At 56.3% G+C, this 14693-nt stretch overlaps 1 protein-coding gene across 3 annotated transcripts; it reads left to right on the top strand.

The window, feature by feature from the left end:
* Positions 1 to 7763: 7763 nt before the first annotated feature.
* On the top strand, positions 7764 to 14632 carry TLCD2 (TLC domain containing 2). 3 transcript variants are annotated; one of them, XM_080374136.1, is made up of 5 exons: positions 7764 to 8099; positions 8538 to 8620; positions 9015 to 9071; positions 9465 to 9547; positions 11121 to 14632. In XM_080374136.1, exons 1-5 carry the CDS (start codon positions 7912 to 7914, stop codon positions 11496 to 11498), a joined length of 789 nt encoding a protein of 262 aa, XP_080230262.1. In that variant the 5' UTR covers positions 7764 to 7911; the 3' UTR covers positions 11499 to 14632. The 3 variants fall into 3 exon arrangements, with proteins under 3 accessions (XP_080230262.1, XP_080230261.1, XP_080230263.1); XM_080374135.1 differs by having other exon boundaries at positions 9015 to 9131; XM_080374137.1 differs by lacking the exon at positions 9015 to 9071.
* Positions 14633 to 14693: the final 61 nt, after the last annotated feature.

Below are 14693 nucleotides of genomic sequence, written 5' to 3'. Positions count from 1 at the left end.
AGCATATTTTGCTGGGGTTTAGGATTGCAAAAGAATTGAGGGCACAGGTGTGGTCTAAAGACCAGGTGCGTAGTGCTCAGCGTGACCAGAAACTTGAGGGGATGCAGTGATACCCTGCTGTGGCTTCCCATTGCCCCTTTCCTTGATGGAGAGCACTCTAGCTCAGTGCAACGTATTTTTGCAGCGCTTTGGAATGCTTGTGCTACTTGTTTTACATTTCAGTAACATTTAAAAATATTTATTCAAATAAATTTAATTTGATCTTTCAGTAGGACCTCTCTCCATTGATTTTAAGGAAGGGGAAGTGTTCAGCACCTTCAGTTCGATGCCTTGTGTCCAGCTCTGCTCCTGGTCTCATCCAGGCACACGGTCCCTTTGTCGCTTGGTCCGTGAAGGACGGCACAGAGCAGCATGCTGCTTGCTGTACTATTTTTGCAACAGAGTGGGAGTTGCAAAAATCCAGGAGTAACACCTACGCTGTTTGTGTCTACTCTAGTTCTTATCTCTATTTCACAGTCAATATGTTTCACAACCTTAAAATATGCCTCAGAATTTAAGGGGGGAAAAGTTACTAGCAGTGTGCTTCCATCATCTCCTTTGCAGAACCAGAGCTGCTCAGGGACTGGCTTTCTGCCGCGCAGCACGTTCCCAAATCCAGCATCGGTGGGGGGATAAAATTCCTTTGGTGGGCACGGCCTGGAGAAGAGGGCATGCACAGGGATGCTCGGTAAGTGCAACCTGGTTAATTTGCAAAGCAGCTCGCTTGTCAGACCCGCCAAGCTGTGAGCACACCTTCTTTCAGTGCCGGGTGCCAGGGCGCTGCCGCTTAAGGAGTGATCTTAGCCCATGGGCGATGCACACCCATGATGGGCGCAGGTGCGAGGTATTTTCTCACTGTGCCAACTAGCAGCTTTGAGGCTCTGCCTTCCTGGCCAGCAGCCTGAATGTGAAGCAATTTGGCTGCTGAATGTCCCTGTTTAAACTCTCTGTAATTACTCCCCAGAAGCATGTTCCCACGTGGAGAAGCAGCAGCCCTCGTGGAGGCATTCTCTGACTCGGCAGAAATTGCTGAAAACGTTTGCTTATGGATGAAAGCTGCAGCGCACTGGCAAAGCGGCAGGTACAAAGGTGTGCAGCTGTGGGAGGCTTTGGGACGAGCCAGATGGAGCTCGGTCCTATGCGGTGCTGTTCTCACTGCAGGCTGAGCAGCTCATTCAGCTGCTGGATGCTGCTGGATGCAGATAGATGCTGCTGGATGCCGATGGATGCTGCTGCATGCGGATGGATGCTGTTGGATGCAGCCGAGCACCCAGGAAAGGGCTTTTATAAAATGCAAAGGGATAAAGACAACAAAATGCCTGTCTCTGATGGGGACAAAGACGATGGCAAAGGATAGAAAGTTGGAAAAGGTACTGGGTGTGAGAGGGAAGGTTTGGGTTAGCTGCGGGGATGCTGTGTTACTGCGTGTCTGAGAGCCAGCACCTAGGAACACACAGCATGCCCTCGAGGGATTCAGGTGATGGGATGGTATCAGAGGCAGATTTTCAGGAAGATGCTCTGTAAGCATCTTTTAGGCCTTTGTTAGGTAACCCAGAGTGAGTGGTTAAGACCTTTCCTTGTAACACAGCAGGACTAAACAGAGGAAGGGAGTAAAAGGAAGCGGTGCCCTCAAACACAGAGCCCAGGTAGGCACCAGAAATCTCTAACTGTTCCAGCTGCTGACATTGGCACTGACTCACTCGAGCCACTGAGCTGACCTTTTTTTTTATTTTTTTATTTTTATTTTTATTTTATTAGATATCTTCACTTTTGCTGCATCTCTCCCATGTTGTCTGCACTCCAGAAAAATCCAGATTTAGAGGCGAAGATTTAAGAGGGGTAGCTCTCCTCCTTTCAAGTCCCTGCTACCATCAGCTGGTGTAGCACAGTTTTTCATGCTGTAATGCAGCCACGGCCGTGTGGCTGCACCCTTGTCCCACTTTGCTTGCCCCTAGCTTGCTCAGGTCCTTCTCTGTCCCAGCAGACCTGCCAATTTTAACCAAGCATTACCCACAGAGTCAAATGTTAGTGAAGACTTGTTCAGGCACAGGAAGAGGAAGCGAGGTGAAAACTGCAGCAGAGCTAAAATGATTAATGGGACACCGCTCTCAGAACAGCTTGGTTTGTGATATTAATAACAAGAGAATTCAGGAGGGAACCTAACGTGTTCCAAGTTGCGGAGCCAGCAGCAGCAGGAGACGCAGTTAGGAAGCTCCTGTGCTTATATTTGTAACACACGAGGAATCAAGTGGGCTCAGCAACGTGTGATGCTGCACTGAGTAGGTGTAGGGGCTGAGACGTGCTTCCACCTTGCAGGACTCATTCTGAACCTGCCTGAATTGCAAAAAAAAAAAACCCAACCACATGTGGTCATAAATACGTCATGATGTAACCAGAAAGCACATAGATACCCGTCAGAAATTACTTAAGCTTGAGAATGGGGAGCTAAATAGGGGAAAAAATATTTATCCCACAAGGGAAGAAGATGTGGAAAAGGCAATATTTAGTGAGAATGAATTTGCTTATTCATGGCATAAATGGGGTAAGAATAATTACATGTGCTGTTTTACGTTTTCTTCCTGAGCATTCATGTCCGGCGATGGGGAAAGATGGGATACAGGCTGGGCAGACGCCCTGCCCCATGTTTCACTGCTCACCATCAGGAAAGAAGGAACCTGAAACTTTGCTATAGCAGATAAACAATTCAGAAGCAGATAAATTTGGGGCATGTCAGCTACTGAAAGTGGAGGAGAAATAGAAGGAACTGCCTGTGCTGCTGTGCTTGAAGGGGTTTTGCCAGTCAGTGTGTCTGTCAGCGAAATTTCGTTCTATCCCACGGCAAACCTGTACAACCTGAGTGAGAGGGAGAGAGCACATCCTTTGCACAACTAAATCACGGCAGCTGGTCGAGCCCAAGCCCTTGAGACACAGCTGAGCCCACAGCATCCTTAGGGATGCTGTACTGTTGTCACAGGCTTCTCCTACAGGTCCCTTGTGCTAAATCCTGATAAAAAAAGACCTCCAGTCCTGGGAAAAAGGAAGAAGGCCAAAAGCAAGAGCATCCAGAGCAACCTGCCATGGGGCAAAGTAGGATCTGCCTGGGTAGCGCTGGCTATTGGTAAGGGGGGGACATTCCCGCATGCCAGGCTGCAGAAGGCAGTGTGCTGTGTTCAGCCACACAGTGACCAGCAGCTGGTAGCTGGCACCAGAGCATCCCGGTGCTGTGAAGCTCCCAGGAGACATTGTATTTATTGTTCAAGGAATGATCTCAGGAAGGATGATCAACCTGGGCGGCAGAACACCTGCAGGGATGGTCAAAACACTGGGAGAGGGAAAAGGAAGAGTCTTTCTCTCGGGACATTGAGCTCACAGACTTGAGTAGGGTGAATGGACAGGCTACAATGCAAACCAGATGATTTCCTCTGCTGAACAAGACCAGGTCCTGAGGGCAGCAGTTCAGCGATGCACACTTTGGTGTTTCTTGAATTAAATCCTGGGGAGGTGAGCATGTGAAGTGGAGCTAAGGGCTGGGGGAAAACATAGTAAAAACTCTCTGCACTGTCAGTGCTCGCAGAAACGCTTGTGCTCACTCTGCTCACAGAGACTGATGTGCCTGTCTCCCGTGGCTATGGCGAGTATATCCCCAGTTCCACCTGGAGAATATCCAGCTTCCACAACAGGAAGGTGTTTCTGGTTGGAAGGGGTGGGCGCTCAAGTTTGCATCCACTACCTCTGCGATGCCTGGGCATGCTTTGCTGCACAGGGTGTGCATTTTGCACAGTAGATCCTTTCATAAATGTGGAGTTGCAGACTTTCTGAATGAAAATGTGGATATATAGAGCAAAGCATTCCTGTATCATCTGACTTCCTATGGCCTAGCAGATAAGGTGGTGACACAGTTTAGAGTGGGATGAAGACAATGGCTAATTAAAATTTGGAAGCCAAGCTGCTTGATTTGTTTTGAGATCTTGGACTCCTCAGATTATTTCAGGTGTGAGCCAGGTCTGGCATTAGATGAGCAGATGGGCTTTATGATTCCCTGGCTTAAAAAAGGCTGATTAAGGAAGTGAGGCTTTCCAAAAACAGGAGCATGACTTTTGCCAGAAGGACTGTGCCGTGTCAGAAGCTCCCACATCTGCCGGCTACAGCAAGCCCCAGGTGGTGGAGAGCCAAGTGGGCTCCTCCTTGTGTAAGGGATGCTGGAGCTGTGAAAGCACACCCAAACCCCCACCCAGGAGCAGTGGGGAGCATCTGGAGGAGGACACAGCTTATCTGGCAGAATTCATATGAGGGGTTATCATTAAGCTTCCAGCTCTTTATTGTGGGAAATGGGTTCTCTTTCTCAGACGGGCTGCAGAGAAGCTCCAGCCTGTGAGAGGGAGAAAAAAAGACACTGTCCAGCTATTGAAAAACCTGCCAGACCCTCAGTTTACACCCCGGCTGCTGCTGTGATGCCCCTGCCATGGGATCAGCTGTGGTCCCCATGGTGTTACGTGTTGGACCTAGGCACATCCTTGCTGGTATCTGGAAGGAGTTCCCTGCCCTGCTGGGAGCAGGCACCGCCACCGACCCGTCCCCTGGCTGGGCTGCCTCCCAGGCCGTTTGCGGACTGTTGGAAAACGTCTTGAAATTTGGGTGGAAAAAGGCATTATCTGCAAATAAGGTGTGACTGAGGAATCCCATTGGATCGGCCGCTCGCCCCGGCGCTCCAGCGAGCGCGCAGGGACCTCTTGTGGCAGCTGTGCCCGACAGCTCCTGTCCCTGCTCCCGGGCACGGCTTCTTTCGGAAGGAGCCCAGCCCCTGCGCCTGTGGCATCTGGCTGAATATTTGGCCTGATCCGGTGTCGAGGGACTTGTCTGTAACTGGGCTTGGAAGTCTGCAGCTCCAAACCCGTCCCCAGTTAATGCCATTGCTGCAGAGGAAAGAAGACAAGGAGAAAAGGCTGGAAACAGGGCTTGTAAGAAAGCACTGCCCCACTACAAGTCCAGGTAAAATTACGTAAAATCTGGGCTAAAATTATCCAGAAAGTAGTATGTATGCAGGTTTTGCTAGTGCTCTAGCAGTGGGATCAAAGACCCTCAACCAGAGGCTCAATTAATCGTGGCTTAAATTCCTCCCATGCAGAAGTGGTAGGTAAAAGCTCCAGCATCCAGAAACATTCCAACTATTCCTGTCCCCAACCCCAGCCTGGCCAAAACTTGGCCAAATTCTGATCTTCAGAAGAATAACAGCACCAATGGAGGAGCCCCTGGGACGAACGGGGCCGGGTTTGCAGGCGTCTCATGGTCTGGGACTTTACCTGCAGGCAGAGCTGCCACCACGGAAAGGGGCAGTGGAGATTTCAGAGGCTAAAAGATTGCAGACGGCTTCTCATTAGGAAATCAGCCCACTGCAGTTTTATACTGTAATTAATTGTTATGTGATTTTTCTCTCGGTGCCCTGAGCAGCCCAGCATGTCTCCAAGGCACGACTCCTCTTCCTCGGCATATCTTCTGCTAAACAGAAATGTCTTTGCATTTGGCCTTCTCAGTAACAGATTAGCCTACGTGATCCTTCAAGTCCTAATACACGAGATTATTTACAATCCCCTGAGCAGTCAGGTCTGCCGATTACTTCAGGCAGTGTCTTCCTGCCGCTTAACCATTATGAAATTACATTGTCTTGTCCGGCTTTTAAGCAAATTTCTGCAGCACGAACAGCTGCTTTCCTATGGGTTGGGACTATCTCACCCTTCTCCTTCAGATGTGGTTCAATGACTCCCCTCCCCAGCGTCCCTTCCACCAGCATACTACTTGTTGGGGGTTTGGTGTCCATCCCCCTAGCCAGGGCAGTGTCTGAGAGCTCCGGCTTCACACGATTCTGTTTCACCAAAGAGAAAATAGAAGATTTCATCCCAAATTAATACCTCAAAGGAGAGGCAGAGCTTGACATTAATCAGTGTGTACACGGTGAGTCATCCCCTCTGCGGAAGAGAAGCAGGGTCTGTGCGGCAGCTGCGCTTCTGCTGGAGATATCAAAAAGCAACAAGGGAGCAATCAAATTATGGGAAGCTGGAAAAGCAGCATAGCTGTAGGATGGAACTAAAGAAATCATGGGTAAAAGATCCTGAATTCCTACAAGCCCCAGACAGCAGAACTGGGGTATCCCAGACATTGGGGAGGTCCTCTTGGGACCAGACGTGGGACAGAGGGATGGAGGACAAGTGCTGTGGGCAAAGCATTTTTCTTTGCCGGGGCAATCGAACTTTTTTGCATTCTTGATGTGCAATCAGACCTGGTGGTGTGTGTCTGTATGGGTCCTCACGCCGGGTGAGGGATGGCTCCCCAGCACAGTGCAACAGTGCAAGAACCTCCCTGGTACCACGTGCTAGGGATGCTTTGGGGTGAAGGACCACCAGCCACAGCCCCTCATGGGTGAGGGGGTCAGCCACCTGGTGCCACCAAGTTGGAAGGGGACCCTCAGCGGAACGAGGAAGGTGTCCCCAACTCCAGCACAGTGGCGGGACACCTAGGCAGCCAGGCACCCTTGCCTGGCCTAGAGCTGGCTGTCCTTTCTGCTGCGGGATGCCCGGGGAAGGCTGACACCCCCCCCCCAGAGTGCTTGTTTCCCTTTCCCACCTCTCCCTGAGTCGCTGCTCCTGCATGTCTGCGTCCCTGCGTGGGGGGAAGCGGGAGATTATAGGATCATAGAATCATTTAGGTTGGAAAAGACCTCTAAGATCGTCAAGTCCAGCTGTGAACACAGCACTACCAAGCCCACCCCTAAAACATGTCCCTGAGCACTGCATCTATGTGGGTTTTAAACACCCCCAGGGATGGTGATGCCACCACCTCCCTGGGCAGCCTGTCCCGGTGCTTTTGACAACCCTTTCAGTGAAGCCATTTTTCCCAACATCCCATCTAAACCTCCCCTGGCACAGTTTGAGGCCGTTTCCTCTTGTCCCATCACTTGTTACTTGGGAGAAGAGACCAACCCCCACCTCGCTACAGCCCCCTTGCAGGTTAGTGTAGATAGTGATCAGGTCCCCCCTGAGCCCCTTTTTCTCCAGGCTGACACACCCCCCTCCCCCCAGCTCCCCCAGCCGCCCCCCATCAGCCTTGTGCCCCAGCCCCTTCCCCAGCCCCCTGCCCGGCTCTGGACACGTTCCAGCCCCCCAATGTCTTTCTTGCAGTGAGGGACCCAAAACCAACCCCAGGATTCGAGGTGGGGGCTCACCAGCGTACAGGGGGACGGTCACTGCCCTGCTCCCGCTGGCCACACCGTTTCTGGCACAAGCCAGGATGCTCTCAGCCTCCTCGGCCACCTGGGCACACTGGGGGCTCATCTCCAGCGGCTGCCGCCCGACAGCCCCAGGCCCTTTCCCACCGGGCGGCTTCCCAGCCACGGTGCCCCCAGCCTGCGGGGGCTGCTGTGACCCCGGGGTGGGACCCGGCACTCGATGCCAGCGGTGTGCCGGCTCCCGCAGCCCCCCTGGCCCTTCCCTGTGGGGCCGGTGCTCGCTGGCACCCCGGTCCGGGGCCGGCACGGCGGCGGGGGCTCGGGGCGCGGCCGGTGCCGGGCCGGTGCCCGGGGGCTCGGGGCGGGGCCGGGGCGGTGTCCGGGGGTTCGGGGCGGTGTCCGGGAGTTCGGGGCGGTGGCGGAAGTTCAGGGCGGGGCCGGGGGCCGGGGCGGTGGCGGGGGCTCGGGGCGGGGCCGGGGCGGTGGTGGGGGCTCGGGGCGGGGCCGGGGCCGGGGCCGGGCGGTGGCGGAGGTTCGGGGCGGTGCCGGTGCCCGGGGCGGTGGCGGGGCGGACCGCGGGGCCGGGTGAGGCGGAGCCGTCGGGCAGCGCGGCCGGTGCCCATGGGAGCCCGGGGCAGGCTGCGGGCCGGCGGATGCCCATGGCTCTCAGCCCGGGACTGCTGCTGGTGGCCGGTTCCTTCGCTGCCTTCCGCCTGCTGAACCGGGGGCTGGAGCGGCTAGTGCCGCCGCCGCCCTCGGCCCGGCGCAACCGCTGGAAGTGGCGAAACATCTGGACGTCGCTGGCGCACAGCGTGCTCAGCGGTGGCGGGGCGCTGGCCGGGTGAGCCGGGTCCCCCGGGGCCCCCCGGGGCATCTGGGGCCGGGGGGGGCTCCGGGCTGCCAGGGGGCACCGGTGGCATTAGAGGGGAAAGGGGGCGTCGAGGGACCCCGACAGGAACCTGCAGACACCGAGGGAGACTGAGCCCACCAGAGGGAATGGGGGTGTTGGGGGGACCCTGGGGAGCATCGAGGAGGGTGTGGAGCTGGAAACTGGGGGGCACTGGGGGATGGAGCAGGGATCGAGGGGTGCAGGGGGACCGAGGGACAAGGAGGCAGCAAGGGGATAGGGAAGAATCCAGGGGAAACAGGACAGGAGTGGCCATGGGGGGCCCAGGAGGGCTCCGGGGGGGTCAGCAGCACCGGGTGGGCACCAGGGTCACTGAAGGGAACTGGGGAACCAGAGGCACTGCCTGGCACTCACAGCCCCTCTCCCCCGCAGGTTCTGCCTCCACCCTGGGCTGTCCGAGGACCTGGTGGGCACGCACCCGCCCGGGGCGCACAGCCTGGTCGCTGTCTCTGTAGGTGAGGTGGGGGGAGCGGGCTGCCCCCTCTTCTGCCCCTCGGGGGGTCCCCAGGGGCATGTCGGTGCCTGACACCAGCCCTTCGAGCCACGTCGTGGGCAGCGATGTCTCAGGCACCCCAGACAATCACTCTATTCTTGGCAAAGGACAGTGGCTCCTTTCTGTCCCACGGCACCCGCAGCCAGGAGGTACTGGGCACCAGGCTGCCCACCACCATCCTCATGGGGCAGCCAGGGCTTGGGGCACCCCAAAAGTGCCCATGATATGGGCTTGGTGCAGGTCCCCCCAGAGCCTCAAGCTAAACCTGCCTGCCGGTGTGGAGGGTGGGAGTTTTGAGTCCTCTGGCTATGTGAAACCTTCCCCCCGCAACCCACCCTCTTGTCACCTTCTTGCAGATCTGTCACCATTCAGTGCTAACAGGCTTCCTGGCATGGCTACAGCTCAGCAAGGAGGTTTGAGTTATCTAAAATGCCAACGTGGGGTTGGTTTGGTGGCAGTGAATCCTGCAGCTGGTAAGGGTGGAAAGGGGTCTGATTCTGGGATGGTAACAAGGGTGAGGGTGCTGCCTTCGCTCTCACCCTTCTCCGGGAACTGATGCAGTTAGTGCCTCTCACTGGGAACGCATCCTATGGAGTGATTGCAGGAGGGACCCAAAACACACCGGTTTCCTTCACCTGCCGCATGTGATCCCGCTGTCACCACCCACACAGGGTCTGGGCTGAGCTGTGGCCATCACTTCCCCAGAGGGGCTGCCCAGTCCAGTCAGGTAGAGCCTGCTGGGCAGGGGGTCCCTTGTCACAGCCCCTCCTGGCCCCCTTCTTTGCTCATGGCCTCTCTGATCCCAGGTTATTTCCTTGAAGACTTTGTGGACATGTTGTGCAATCAGAAACTTCACCAGTCCTGGGAACTGCTCTTCCATCACTCTGTGGTGAGTCTACCGGTTGCTCCCGAGGGACAGACCCTGGCACTTGTACCACCAGGGGGGCTGGGGGACAGGAGCAGGGCTCCTGCTACTGCTAGTGTGGGTGTTTGCTGCCTGTTACAAAACGTCTGATTTTTGTGTCTGGGGAGAGGAGTCTGGACAGCAGGGCTTGGAGCTCCTCTTGGTCCTGCAGGACTTGTGTACTCTTTGAGGGTCTGTAAAAAGGCAGCCAAAGATGGGGTAGGAAAAACAACATGTGTGCACGGAGTAGTGGGGAAGAGAGCTGGGATCTGGCCCGTAGCAGTGGCTTGGGCAGGCAGTGACCCAGGTGTCCCCACCAGTACAGGCAAGCAGCTCAGCTCCTGCTGGCTCTTGGTTTACATAGTACATCACCCCCTTCCCCATCCCGCTCCCCGCGGTGCTTTCCTCTCATTTGGGTCAGAGCCGTGGCCGCGGGGCTGAGATGGCTGAAGCAGCCGCAGTGCAGGAGCCCCACACCAGTGCCTGCTGCCTACCTTGCTGCTGGCTGAGCCCAGTGTGGGTTTCTTGTTGATCTCTTGCAATGTCCGAATGCCAGAGCGTGTCAGATGCTACAGGGCAGGGGGCTGGCACAGGAGTCGGGCAGCAGAGACGCTGCCGGGTACAGGGGAGGCAGAGGGGGGGAAACAGGGCCTGGGGATGGGGGGGACAGGCACATCACTGGGACCTACCTGAGCTGAGATGGGGGAGGCGATGGTCAGAGAGCCCAGTGAGCCCTCCAGCTCTGCCGTTCCTGCTCGCAAGTCAAAAGGTCATCTCCACAATAGAACTAATTCAGGCCAAGACAGTGACTTAACGAGCAGGGAGCAGATAATCTCATTAAAGAGCCAATACAGAGAACAGCATTAATGGTATAAACTGAAGAAAGGACTGAGTGTGCTAAAGTGTGGGTATGCAGAGCCTGTCCCCCCACCCGGCAGGGAGGGTGCTGGGCAGGAATCATGCCCAGTGTGTCCCCAGCAGTCCTGTCCTCTGCTGCAGCAGCCCCAGGGTGCTTCAGGCCAGGCTCCAGGCATCCCACGGGGCTCTCTCGTGCACCAAAGCCCTTTAATCCCTGCAGCGTGCCTGTTCTGTGGAGAATCCCTGAGCCAGCAGCAACCATGAGCCAGCAGCAACCATAGCCCTGAGCTACAGGTCTCCCTTCCCACCCAGTTCAGCCGTCTGTGTGCGGAAAAACCTGCTGGGCCACAACCAGCTACACTCCCCAGGCCACAAAAGCAGGGCTAGGTCTGGCTGTTCTGTCTCCTGTGCCAACCTGGAGTTTATAGAAGTGTTTCCCTCTCCTCCCATGGGGAAAAAAAACCCACCAAATGCTCAGGTTTCATGCAACAGTGAGGAGGCTTTATCTCCTGCCCAAGGCTGCAGCTCTAGCTGGAGGCTGCAGTGCTGCAGAGGTACGTGGGGGGTGATGACCAGCAGTTTGGCACTGGCATAAGTTTCCACCTTGCTCCACGCCGCACCCAGGCGTGGAGGGCTCTGGCTTGCAGCAGCTGAGAGCAACTAGCTCCTGGGCTCAGCCTTTCTTCTTTCTCCTTCCCAGGTGATAGTCTGCTTCGGTATTGCAGTGCTGCTGCATCAGTATGTAGGGTTTGCCCTCGTGGCTTTACTGGTGGAGATTAACTCCATCTTCCTCCACCTGCGGCAGATCCTGCTCATGGCCAACCTGGTGCACACCACCTGCTACCGCCTCAACAGCATCATCAACCTGGGCACCTACGTGGTATTTCGCATCGCCACGCTGGCCTGGATGACTCACTGGCTCTTCCTCAATCGAGAGAATGTGCCCCCAGCAACTTACGCTGTAGGCACAGTGGGCATGGCAATCATGACACCCATGAACATCATCCTCTTCTACCGCCTGCTGCGCAGTGACTTCTTCAAGTCCGGCCGGGATGTGCAGCGGGAGAAGGAGCAATAGCCCCCTTCCCCACAGGGTCTGGGGGATAAGCAGCCCTGAGCCCCTGGAGGAGGACAGCAAAGTGCAGTGGAGAGTCAATGTGGCTGTTTCAGTACCTTGCGTGGAGGGTCCATGCTAACAGAGAATCCAGGCTTTTCTTGCGGCTGCAGATCCTGGGCCCTGCACAGCAGAGAAGGTGCTCCTGGGGCAGGCACTGGGGCTCAGGTCCCCCTGCACCTTTGGATGATGTGGTCAGACGACAGGGAGCTGCTCGGAGAAGCCTCAACAGCTCTCGCAGCTCCCTGAGGCACCGCTGAGATGAGAAGGGAGCAAAGGAGTGCTGTTTCCCCACTGCTCTTCTGGACATCCAAACACCACGGGTTTCTAAACCCTTGGTGCTCCAGCCCACAGCATACCATCAGCCAGGGGACACTGCACTCAGCCCAGCATTCTCTGTGGTGCTTCCCATGGGAGCACCAGACAAGAGAGGCTCCATGGCTTTACCCTCGAGGGCAGGGCTGGTAAAAGCCAAATCCTGCACTCATGAGTCCTCCCTGAGGACATTGTCCCAGGTGGGTGATGGAGGGAGAGGCTGAGACCTGTCTGGGTGGGATGCTGCCCACTGTGGGGTCCCAGTTGGGGGCAGAGCACTGGGCAGCGGGTGTGCGGTGCTGTGCTCGGGGTCGGGCAGCCAACTTCTGGAGTTTTTTCCATGTTGTTTCGTTCCCAGATCTATTAAGTGCCCATAAATGAGTGTGGGAGAGTGTCAGTCACTAGTCAGGATGATGCTATGTGATGGTCACTTCCCACAGATGTGGAGTTTTCAGGCATAGGCATCTATGAGGATTTAGGCACTTATTAGGAATGAAAAGTTCTCCTGCACAGCGCAGTGTAACGCTTTGACCCAGCAGCAAAAGCTCTTACTAACATGAGCCTTTAATAAATGGTTGAAAATGAAATGCCTTGAGGGGAAGGGGCTTAGAGGGAGAAAGGGATTCAGCATCCCAGCCTGCTCCAGGGGTGTTACTGCTTAGCACAGTCCTTTTTATCCTATGTCTCCCCATTGCAGAGTAAAAATACACCGGCACAGTCTACATCTCTTGGGATTTCCCCTGCCCCCCTCCTTTCTACAGAGGAAGATAAAGGTTTGGCCTGTTCCTGCTGATGCTCTCCTGCCCTCCTGGGCAAGGGGAGGCTCCGCTTCCCTTGGGGCTGGCAACGGGGAGGCTAAACGGCAGCAGGACGATGCCAGTTCCCACTGTGGCTCTGCCTTTAGCCCTGCTGCACCGGGCTGCTTGCAACCTGTGGAGTTAGGAACATGCTGACTGTGAAGTAGGGCAGGCTGCAGGCAGAGCACACAGCATGTGGCTTTGCTCATTCCTGATGCTGGACGCTGGCTTGCAGCAAAGCTAGGATCCCTGTGGTTTGCTCTGCCTGTCCCCGGAGGCTTCCTAGAACAAGGAATCAGAATTTTTACATTTTTTTGACTCCACGTTTCCTTTTCTCCACCGATTGCCACACACTGAACTGTTCCCCAGCAGCACAACACTGTGTATAAAAGCAAGATCATCCCTCTCAGGGTTACGTGTACCAGTTTTGAAAAATCCACTGGATCTGTTGTGCTTTCTATGTGGCAAATAACCTGTAACGCAAAATCTCACATTTGGTTTGAAAAGCTGGGGTCAGGCTGAAACAACACACTGCTCAGAGTTTGGCTGGCTCTTGTTTCGAGGAGGAAAACAAGGGAGCAGATACATTTCTGCTTGGGTAGGGGAAGATGAGCGATGTGTGTGGGCAGAGGGAGGCTGGAGACGACCTGTGGCCAAAGCCGCTTACATTTCTATTTGTGGAAAGTGCCGGGAAGCTTGCAGGTGCTGGAGATACCTACTCTGTGTTTGGGTTTTTCACCTCAGGTGGTGTTTAGGTGCCCATGTGCCGCTCACAGCTCCTAGCGGGTGAGGAGCTGGCAGCTGGAGCTTTCTCTTTAGTCTGACCCATTTACACCCAGTTTTTCAGGAGCTGCTCCACCGATCCCTGCCCTTAGCACAGCCTCTGCACCCGCTCAGCAGCACTGGCTCCGTCCTCTGGCCTCTGCCCACATGGCCTCTGCCCACAACAGGGACGTTTCTCAAGGCCGGGATTGTGTTACTGCATTCCTGCTGTCACATGGATGCTGTGTACAGGGGGGGTGGTGGCGTGGGGGGTGGCGGGCCAGGGAAGCCTGTTTTGGGAGCCTGTGATCAGGTGGGATTTTCCCACATTGCTACGGTGGGATGAGCAGTGGCTTTGCAGCTCACTGCAGCTGGGTGCCGGGGTTCCCTGTGCTTGTCTGTCCTGATGAAAAATGCCACAGCCTTGGGTTGCAGGGCTTTGGGAAGGGGTCTGCCCCTCAAATCCCCCCATACAGGGAATGTCTCCCTTAGGGAGTTAGTTGCCAGGCAGCTACGCCCCAGCCCACCACCCACCTGCTCCCCCTTCAGCCCCATCCCACACCCCAGGAGTCAATGTCCCCTCCAGCACAGGCCCCTCTCCCCATGGGGACGCCCCAGGGAGCCCCCACTCTGCAGAAGCCCTACAGTGAGTGCCCACCCAAGCACCCTTGCCTGCCTACAGTGAGCTGGGCCTTGCCCTCACCAGGTGCTGGGCCAGCACAGAGGGCCGGGGGGCATCTGTGCCGCCGGGGCGGGGGGCAGCAAGGCGGGGGGGCTACCTGCTGAGGCGTTAGGGGCCGTAGTGTTGCCATGGCTGGGGGAGGTATCGCTGCCCGGGGGCTCTGGGGTGCAGCATCCTCCTACCCTGCCTGGGACTGGGAGGGGGTGGGCCCAGGCCCTGGTGGGGGGACACCGGAGGGGCCGAAACGGGCACTGCCCGCACCGATGGGGCCCTCCAGGCCCTCACACCGCCCCCCGGAGGAGAGCGCGCCCCCCCCCAAGGCCTAACGCCCCCTCCCGCCCCGGGGCGCCGCTAGTCCCGCAGCGCTCCCCTACAGGTAGCCTGGGGTGATCAGCGCTAAACGTTGTCCAATCAGAGCCGCCGCAGAGCTGTCACCGCTGCCCCTGTTCGCCAATCGAAACCAGCGAAAGGCGGGACCGGAGAAGGCCGAGCGTTCCACCGGAAGTGTACTCCGGATACCACTGTCTTTCTCCTTCCGGCTTTAGTCCCGCCTCCTTCCCCTCCTCCGCGTTCTGATGGGCCGCGCCTGCTGTCTCCGAGGCG

Source organism: Falco punctatus (assembly GCF_963210335.1).
Source record: "Falco punctatus genome assembly, chromosome: 1".
NCBI lineage: Eukaryota > Metazoa > Chordata > Aves > Falconiformes > Falconidae > Falco > Falco punctatus.
This window is presented reverse-complemented; position numbering and strand designations above follow the sequence as displayed.